Below are 10,195 nucleotides of genomic sequence, written 5' to 3'. Positions count from 1 at the left end.
CTTGTTGTAAAGCAAAGGTCTCTTATTTCTTGTTTTGAGAAGGGGCTAAATATTTGTTCCTTCTAGCGTAATGTTTTCCTTAGTAATGAGATTCATTCTTGATGTTCTTCTTACTAACGGGGTTCATTATTAAAAAACAGTAATGAGATTTGATGCCCCAAAAGGAACGCTCAAGAAAATGTTATAAAATTCAAAAGAAAAACTTTCTGCTTGATTGTTTGAATAGTGTTCCAATCTAAGAAGGTAATTAATATTGTTTTTTGCATGATAATATGTGTCTCATTTGTATCATAAAGAACAAAGTATAAGTCAAGTAAGAACCGACGTGACAAAACTGAAAAGATAGCAGAACATTTCTGAGCTTGACACTAACGCCCGTCACCTGCCTCCGGCACCACCACAGCAGCCACCGAAAAAAAGAATGACGGATCACCTCCTCACCCGAGCTCGACATGGCTCCATCGCTGATATGCAGCTTTGCGGACCTCCAAGATGGCTCACCAAAAATGAAGCCATTGCCGTTGAACGAATCAGACCGGGGCAACACCCCAGACACGCCATCGAACTCCAGATCTGGCACCCCACCACGACTAAGACGCCGAAGGAGGAAACCATACCTGCCATCCACGAACCACGAACCCAGCACACGTTCCGTCTTACAGATGTCGTCAATGCAGACCACAATCTGCATCCGCTCCTTGACTACCTCCCAAGCTCCACGCCGACGCTGGAGCAAACGTCATCGCAACGACGGAGCCCGAGGACACAGGTCCACCACGAGGATACCGCCGCCGCCACGCCATCCTTGCTTGAACAGACTGATTTCCAGATCCATCCCCAACCATAGGACCGATGGCCTCGTCAGGAAAGGATCCGAAGAATATTTATTCAGCATCGTCATCGTCGCCGCCGAAGCAAAGGCGATGAACAACCTAAAACCTAGACTACATATGAGTAAAAATGATCCACACACGTGGATCCGGCGACCCCCCTCACCACCGATGACCGAGGTCGCCGGCGGAGGGGAGCCGCCGGAGAACGGCGTTGGAAGATCGGCCTCTGGCGGCGGCTAATTAATATTGTTTTAAACCTTTTAGAATCACCGAGTACACGCACACATGCATGCCACTATACACACGCACATCTCTTTTTTTAGGGGAATACACACGCACATCTGAAGACTAGATTGTCTCAAAAAAAATCTTAAGACTAGAGCCGTGGGTGAAGCATCAAGTTTGAGTTAAACAATTATCGATGTTTTGAGTTACACAATTATAGATAAGAACATTGTCTCGCGCCAAATTTCTTTTGAAACAATGAGCCTCCTCAGGCTTCGTTCAGTTACACCCCCTCACAGGGGATTGGGGTGGATTGGAGGGGATTTTCACTTGTAGAGGGTGCAATCCCTGCCAAATCCCTTCATTTTCCATGTCAACCGAACAAGCCCTCATCGATTTTCATTTATTACATGAAACTAAAGAGTAGAAAGGGCAAAAAGAAAACGTACCCCGCAAAAAAAAAACTGAAAGCCTGGGAACATATGCGGCAGACAGACAGCAACTACACGCAAGAAGCTTGAAACACAGTTCTGCCAGTCCTAAGCAAAAAACCGGAAGTTCATATTTGAGCTCACACACCCAGAGCACGCAAAAGAATAGAGCTCAAGCAGATCCTCCTAGCCATAGGCTTCCCGCCATGCCCCCTTGCGCCTTTTTGATCTTCAGAACTGCCTCCTGCCAAATGAAAAATGGCTTCACGATCTCCACTATTTCATTAAATCTCGAAATGCGACCGCTTCTTATTCATAGGAATGAAAATAGTGACAACCTAATAATACTTTTCCGCAGCCTTGTGTTAAACGGTTATCGTGGTCTTCAAATGCCAGTCATCCATGTTAGTAGATGTTAGTACTACTACTATGCCATAAACTCATGAAACAGAGTGGTGGTTAGCACAGTTGATCAATCTCTCGCCAGACCACTTTCGATCTTGTCAAGGAAGCTGAGCATCGCCTGGAGGCCCTTCTCGTCTGCAAAAGCGAGCACACAAAAAAAACAAAATGTAAACCAGCAAAACTCAGTCAATAACCTTGTCTTGCTCTTTGTGAGCGTTCCGACCCCGTTCGGCCATGAACCCAAATGCTCTGTTCCAAATTTACAGGCTAGGCGCGCTTACCGAGTCTGGGGACCGTGTGCCCGGCCGGGTGGCGTATGACAAGTGGATCCACGAACGAGTCCGCCAGCTCCTCGCCGTGGGCTTTCACGAAGTCACCGTCACCTGCGCGCAAGGAACTGCAACTTGAGCCATTGCAGTTGCTCCCTTCTGCTGACAATTACTAAGATGATAACATGGCAGCATCGAGGTTATTACCAATGAAGTGAAGCGAAGTGCAGTTGATCTTGTTGGCGTACGCCTTGGCAGCCAATGCCGGCGACTGGATCTTCGCACCGGATATGGTCATAACGAACTTCACCCTAGGAACCATGTTCAAGGCCAGCCCCTACCATAGAACACAAGAACAAAATGTTCAGGTCGATTGAGCTGCAGTCGATCCAAAGAAGTAGCATGAACGGCAGGAGACGACGGGACGATTAACAACTCACTTGTTGCTGGAGCCCAACAAGCGCGGCCGACAGGAGGGCGCCCTGAATAATGAATATGATGATCACAGTAGTACTCATCAGTTCATCGGAGTGGTATGAATATGATGATTGATGTCTCCAACGAAGCTCGAAGCTAATGGAACCCAAGTTGAAGTAGTTTACCACCTGAGAGAAACCGAACAGTCCGTCGAACGGCCCTCGTCTCACCATCAGCTCCTCTCTCCCACTTCACACCTCGATGCTGGCCAGGGACTCGCCGAAGTTCTTGTACTTGAGGAAATCCTGTCCCGAGATCGATCGATCCCGGGTGTGAAGGGATCTTTGTCAGTCCAACTGGAAAGTCAACTACTGTAGTACTTCCTGGTTACTGTAATGGAAGCCGGGCTGACCTCGCCGACGAAGTGGCACCACTCGTAGTAGGGCGGGTCGAAGACGCCGCGCACCGGGGAGTCGCCCTCGGCGGGGAAGGGCGCGTCGGCGAAGGCGAGGTCCAGGCGGGACGTGACGTCGGCGGGCCACCTGTCCGCCACCTGCCTCCGCATGATCTCCCCGCTGGTGCGGAACCCGTGCAGGCACAGGAACCGCGGCGCCGGCCGCCTCGTCGCTCCGCCGTCTAGTTCCAAGGTCCCTACGCCGTGGCGCTGGCAGGCGGCCACGGGAGGCTTTCGGGCAGTTGGGAGGCGACCGCGCGAGAGCGACGGGGCGGAGGCCTGCGTGTGACGCCGGGTGTTGCTCGCCGAATTGAAGACGATGTGACAACGGAGGTGAGCTGCCGCGGCCATCTCACTGGAGTTTGGATCGCTGCTGCGCTCCTCTGGTTTGTACGTATATGGTGTTAGCTTGCGCCGCGCTATTGCTTCTGTATGATTCTGCCAATCGGGTGATTGCATGCCTCAATTTTTGTTTGGCTTGGAAAGCATATGAGATGTTCTTTCTTGGAAAGCACAGTGTTCTACTGTTCTCTCTTCCTTAGCTTAGCTTATTCTACATGTACTTACACGGATCTTGTACTTCTGTTTTTTTTCCTCGTGTTATTTGTTAATACAGTACTATAGAGATACAGTATCAACACGAGAAAATATACAAGTTCCATAGGATGTGAAAGTGTAGTGGTACGATAGCTATCATTATTGAATAATAATCACACACACTTGCAACAACACAAAACTAAGGAGGTCACGGCTGTGTGATTTGCCTATATGCGTATTTGATGTGTATTCAGGCACTAATCCTTGAGGTGCTATCAGATGCACACTTCTTTTTCGTCAACATCAGCGGCTGCTTCGGCCTCGGCCTTAACGGATGGAAGTTCAGACATCTCCTTTTCCATCTTGTCAAGGAAACGGGACATGACTTCCAAACTCGTCTCATCTGCATACAACAACAAGCGTGATTTTACGTTAGAAAGTTTAGGACGTTCATACCGATGCAGAATGGTCAACCAAGAAATTGATAGGTCGTTTGAACTCTTTGGGCTATTTGAAGTTCTTCCATCAAGAAATATGCTTAGCATGTACAGATATCGAACCCTGAATCAGATTAAAAGAGCGATACCGAGGTTTATTTTCCAGCTAAAGTTTGTGATCCTATGGCCTCCAATCACAAATATCTCATGTTTACTGTTTACCTACTGATCTCTTTGAACTTTTTAATATCAAAATTAGCACTACAACTGGATCGATATCCACTGCCTAAACTTATGCAATTCAGGGGAGCTTTGGTAAACGGAAATATGAGAGCTTACCAACAAGCCTTGGGACCGTGTGGCCCTTTGGGTGACGTATGATGAATGGATCCACAAATGACTCTATGAGTTGTTCACCATGGGGTTTAAGGAAGTCATTGTCGCCTGCACATCAAATAAACCGGTGTGTTAATGGCCCTGTGTTACTTGCTCACTACTCAGTTGACCTAAGAAGGCTTCAAATCTTCCAAAATAAACACTCAACATGGAATGATATGAGAATTTGTCTATCGACTAAAGTAACCAATGGGAATAATATACCCCTAGAAATGGTGTCATCAGATGATATGTCAAGCTTGATCTCCCACAATATATATTGTTCAGAGTGTAAAATATGTCATGGATGATCCTATGGTATGTCCTTCCTCTGTAAATTATCCCCTAATAATATGCTGTTTACCATCATTAGAATACATCGAGCTGTTGGACGTTTTTCAATAGTACTATCGTTAGAGTACATGAAGCCTTTGGAAGTTTTTTTATAAGTATGATACAAAAGAAGCACACAGTTGGTGTGAGTACTTTAAGTACATTTCCTAATCACATAATAAACACTAGAACATAACTGCACATGAAGTAGGCATGCCGGCTGGAAAATAAATATGATAAGGAGATAGCCATACGCACACACCGCCTAGGAAGCAACTGAGAGAACATACGCTAGCCAACAACCAACCACAACCAGCATGGCAACTGTAAAGGACTAATCTGTGAAGAACATATTGAAGTACCAAGAAAGTGAAGCGAGGGGATTTTGATCATGTTGGCGTACGCCTTATCGGCTATTGCAGGTGAGCGGAACTTGGCGCCGCCTATGATTATGAGATATTTGATCTTAGGAACTCTAGTCAAGGCCAATCCCTGCCAACAAAACACAGAACAATGAGCTAAAGAACGTTGCAGCTCTACCAGCAATTCAGCATATTCTAACTTCGGAAGAACTACTACCGGAACATCAAACTGGAGTTGATGTGGTAAGGTTATCAGAATCTATCAGCTTACTTGTTCTTGGAGCCCCGGAAGTGCGCCAGATAGAATCGAACCCTGGTATTACCATGATAATTTGCAATCGTTAATCGACAATTTAGTGACAACAAATATGTTTAGGGTAGAGGTGATCCCAGTGTTATTACCTGGGAGAAACCCATCAGCCCATCAAAGGGACCTTCTTTGATCATCAGCTCCTCGATGTAAGCCAGGCATTTGTCGAAATTCCTGTACTCCGTGAATCCCTGTTTTGAAAGAGAAAAAAAGCTCCATGAATATATAACAGGTGTAAAAAATAAACTCAGATCCGCAGGGCCGACATTCTGGGGAGAAGGAGTTATACAAAAGCTAACAAAAGGTGGTACCACTGGCTCCACCGAACTTGGACGCACGAGAGAGATTGGGAAAAACAGATCGATCAGGCAATGGGAACACGGGAGGAAGGGAAGGTGGAGGCGGGCGGGCGGACCTTGTCGAACTGGAACCACTCGTAGTAGGGCGGGTCGAAGATGCCGTCGACGTCGGACTTGCCCTCGGCGGGGAAGGGCGCGTCGGCGAAGACGAGGTCGAGGCGCGCCGTGACCTCGGCGGGCCACTTCCCCACCACCTGCTTCCGCATGATCTCCCCGCTGGTCCGGAAGCCGTGCAGGCACAGGAACCGCGGCCGCCTGGCCCCGACCCCGCCGGCGAGGCTGCCCATCGGCGTCTGTCTCTCTGGCGTCTGGTGTCTGGACCGTCTGCGTGCACGCGTCGGCTGGTGTTTTTTGTTCGAGGCCGGCGCTCGGGGAGGGGCGCTGGTGGCCGTCCGTGCCGTGCCCGACGGTTTTTATTCTGTTCGCTGGGAGCGTGGACCGCGTGGACGCTGGAGGGGAAGGCGCGATGTGGTGGGACCCACTGCGCTTTGCCTTGCCGCCGGTGTCGTGGGGTGTGGTTGGCGGAGCGAGTGGTGCGCGCGCGCCGCACGTCTGCACGACGCGGGTGAACCGTGAGCCGTGAGGCGAGTGTCTGCGTCGGTACGTGGACGGTGACGTTTCTGGGCGTGGGGCCCGCGGGCCGGCGAGGGCTTTGTGTCGCACGTGGACAGGAGTGCAGGGGTCCGCGGCAACAGAGACGCATGGATTCCGCGTGATTCAAAAACTCCTCGAGAATTAGGGCATGGCATATGGATACATATGTCTCATGATAAAAAGTAATTTAAAGCACCTACATTAATTTTTCCTCTCCAATGCAAGCTATCATTAGTGGGCCTCATTAAGAAATAAAAAATAAAAACTCTAGTACACATGCATCTTCACTTTTCACTCCAACCTTTTCAGCTTTTGTCATCGGACCACACTTTTTCTCTTCAAGCACCCGCCTCGTGGAGAGGATCCTGTTTTCCTATCCGAACCTACTTTACGTCACATCCGATCCTACATGGCATGCGAGGCATCACCTTGAGGCTATGCATTGTACACGCCCTTAAAAGGCTTGAAACGGAATCACATGGATTATATAGCAGGCTAGCAGCACAAGTAGGGACTCGGTGAACCTGTGTACACATGCACCGGATGAATGGTACGTACGCTCTGACAAAAAAAATTGATTTTTCCTTTTCTTTCTTTATTTTAGGGGAAAAACTGATTTCTCTTAACAAATGCGACCGAGTGTTCTATCCCACGTGTGAGGTTTCGCGAAGAAATAACATTTATGGTGTTCGAGACAAAAAGAGAAAATTGATGCTCTAACAAAGATTTTAGAGGTCTGATTTTGCTTTTGCCGCACAATACATCACGGAAGTCTTTTACTAAGCTCTGTACGAATTGAAACCTAGGAGAGCCCCAAAGTTTTCAACTCGAAGTGTACTCCACCTGTAAGGATCTGGTCGGGCTATGGGTCCCAGATGACAATATCGGAAAACATTTTTCAAAAAGAAAACATTCAGATTTTTCTTGTGAATTTCCAAAAATATTCAAAATTTCAAAAATCATTTGTGAATTTTAAAAATGTTCTTCAATTTAAACTACTTCATGAATATATAAAATATTCATGAATTCTAAAATATGCTCATGAGTTTTATGATTGTTTTTTAATATTCACTATTTTTAAAATCGCATATATTTTAAAATGTTTGTAACTTGCAAAATATTCTCCATTTTAGTGAAATAATTAGGATTTTGAAAATACGTTCAGAATTAAAATCATGTTCCCAAATTTTAAAAATATTCATAATTTTGCTAAAATATTTATGATTTTGAAAAAATATTCGTGAATGAAAAAATATAAAGGCAATCAGGAAAAATAAAACATGAAAAAGGGTAGAGACAAAAAGAAGAAAAAAAACCTAACGAATTCTTTTCAAAACCGGAAGGACCGGCCTACATGGCCAACCTAATAGCGTCTGCTAAGATTCGAGTTTGCTCGATAACTTCCACGCTATGCGTGCAATGTGAATGCTATAATATCCTTGGAGGGAAATAGAATTAATTCTAAGACCGAAGGACGGTGCAACAAAGCGTGAGTTACCCTCTAGTAACAATTCAGTCATGTGTGTGTGTGAACCCATGTTCATCGGCGTTTTCATGCAGAAGATAGGCAAAGAAACGTATCATGTCCCCTGGAAAAATAAAAACATATCTTTTGCTTTCTACTTCCAAGTTGCTTCGTGCTTTCTTGCTGAAATTCCAAAAATACATGGCATGGTAGGTCATGATGTAATCGTACATTGTGGTGGAGAAACAATATTTTCTCAGTCATCCACATCACCCTTTTTATCTTTCGAGTGTCTAATTTGATAGACTACACAAATGAAGTACATCAAGTCCAGTATATTGGCCCAAGCAAAAAAAAAATGCAATATACTGGAACCAATACTAATAGCAAACATCCCAAACCCCCTAAAAGGAATATTCCACATAAAACAAAATGTTACTTAACGTTTGAAATGCACTTAACGTTTTGAAAATAGCCACATGAACCTCCCATCTCAATATAGAAGAAGGTTACATTGTGGCCACGGTCACACAACCAAGGTGTTGAACCAACGCTTCTTCATTGTACGATTGGGTTTGAAGACCCAGATCATAGGGAGAATAAAACCTGAGCACCACAAAACTAAAACAAATTCACACAACACGGCACCGGACGACAATACGCTAGATTATAAGACATAAATTCACGGGAGTAAAGCGCCACATTATCCTTGGTGTTGGCCACGATGGACACTGCACCGAGGATATGGAAATCCAACACAAATTTGTACCTAATAATAAAGCAAGGACTGCTATTAGCCACACATCGCTCATTTTATGAAAAAAATCCCGTGTTATTCTAAAATAAACTCATAGTCCAGACTCAAGTGACAAAAAAGAATCCTTTTTGTATTTTTTTTAGAAATCCCCTTGTGCTTTCGTGAAATAAACCCGCAGTCCAGACTTAAGTAAAAAATGAATCCTTTTTCATATTTTCTAGAAAACCCCCTATCATTTTTATTAAGTACTCCACAGTTCAACTATAAATGACAAATGAAAGATCGTGGATGTCGCCTAGAGGGGGGTGAATAGGCGCTTTAAAATAATTATGGTTAGGCTTAAAGAAATGCGGAATAAACCTAGCGGTTAATTTGTCAAGCACAAAACCTACAACGATTAGGCTCACCTATGTGCACCAACAACTTATGCTAAGCAAGATAAACAACTAAGTGATAGCAAGATATATGACAAGAAACAATATGGCTATCACAAAGTAAAGTGCATAAGGAAAGGAGATAGTCGAGGCACGCAGAGACAACGATGTATCCCGAAGTTCACACCCTTGCGGATGCTAATCTCCGTTTGGAGCGGTGTGGAGGCACAATGCTCCCCGAGAAGCCACTAGGGCCACCGTAATCTCCTCACGCCCTCGCACAATGCAAGATGCCGTGATTCCACTAAGGGACCCTTGAGGGCGGTCACCGAACCCGTACAAATGGCAACCCTTGGGGGCGGTCACCGAACCCGTACACTTTGGCAACCCTTGGGGGCAGTCACCGGTACCCGTCAAATTGCTCGGAGCAATCTCCACAACCTAATTAGAGACCCCGATACTTGTCCGGAGCTTCACACCACAATGATTGAGCTCCGAACACCACCAACCGTCTAGGGCGCCCAAGCACCCAAGAGGAACAAGCTCAAGGGTACCAAGCACCCAGTAATAAGCTTCTCGACTTGTAACTTCCACGTATCACCATGAAGAACTCAAACCGATGCACTAAATGGAATGGCAAGGGCACACGGAGTGCCCAAGTCCTTCTCTCTCAAATCCCACCGAAGCAACTAATGCTAGGGAGGAAAATGAGAGGAAGAACAAGAAGGAGAACACCAAGAACTCAAAGATCTAGATCCAAGGGGTTCCCCTCACATAGAGGAGAAAGTGATTGGTGGGAATGTGGATCTAGATCTCCTCTCTCTTTTCTCCAAAAAACTAGCAAGAATCCATGGAGGGATTGAGAGATAGCAAGCTCGAAGAAGGTCAACAATGGGGAAGAACACGAGCTCAAAGGATAAGGTTCATTGGAGAATAAGACCCCCTTTTATAGGTGGGAAAAAATCCAATCGTTAGCTCACAGCCCGCACAAAGCGGTACTACTGCTCCAAGGAGCGGTACTACCGCTAGGGCGGTAGTAGCCCTTTGAAAAACAACAGCAAGGAGGCAAAAGGCCAGTAGAACCGCCGGAGCGGTACTACCGCTCGTCCTCATGGTACTACCGCTAGGGATAGCGGTACTACCGCAAAGGGTAGCGGTAGTAAAAAAATACATCCGTGCCTACCACCGCTGGACCTAATATGAGATTTTGGTCCGGAGCGGTACTACCGCTGTAGTAGCCGCGGTAGTACTGCTCTAG

At 46.1% G+C, this 10,195-nt stretch overlaps 1 protein-coding gene and 1 pseudogene across 1 annotated transcript; both read right to left on the bottom strand.

The window, feature by feature from the left end:
- Positions 1-1,297: 1,297 nt before the first annotated feature.
- Positions 1,298-3,493, bottom strand: LOC123045611 (esterase C25G4.2-like; annotated as a pseudogene).
- A 104-nt stretch (positions 3,494-3,597) lies between these two features.
- On the bottom strand, positions 3,598-6,152 carry LOC123045612 (esterase AGAP003155). The gene is made up of 6 exons (XM_044468730.1): positions 5,804-6,152; positions 5,481-5,579; positions 5,350-5,391; positions 5,079-5,208; positions 4,348-4,452; positions 3,598-3,974 (listed from the first exon to the last, which is right to left on the bottom strand). The coding sequence occupies exons 1-6, from the start codon at positions 6,032-6,034 to the stop codon at positions 3,847-3,849; spliced, it is 735 nt and encodes a 244-aa protein (XP_044324665.1). The 5' UTR covers positions 6,035-6,152; the 3' UTR covers positions 3,598-3,846.
- Positions 6,153-10,195: the final 4,043 nt, after the last annotated feature.

Source organism: Triticum aestivum, chromosome 2B (genome assembly GCF_018294505.1).
Source record: "Triticum aestivum cultivar Chinese Spring chromosome 2B, IWGSC CS RefSeq v2.1, whole genome shotgun sequence".
Classification (NCBI taxonomy): domain Eukaryota; kingdom Viridiplantae; phylum Streptophyta; class Magnoliopsida; order Poales; family Poaceae; genus Triticum; species Triticum aestivum.
The sequence above is the reverse complement of the archived record's forward strand: the minus strand, read 5'-3'. Positions and strand labels throughout refer to the sequence as shown.

Coding starts and splice junctions, on each gene's coding strand:
- LOC123045612 (XM_044468730.1), bottom strand. CDS start 6,034: ATGGGCAGCCTCGCCGGCGGGGTCGGGGCCAGGCGGCCGCGGTTCCTG. Junction 5,392..5,480: donor GGCTGATGGGTTTCTCCCAG/GTAATAACACTG, acceptor TGGTAATACCAG/GGTTCGATTCTATCTGGCGC. Junction 3,975..4,347: donor CACGGTCCCAAGGCTTGTTG/GTAAGCTCTCAT, acceptor TGTTGTATGCAG/ATGAGACGAGTTTGGAAGTC.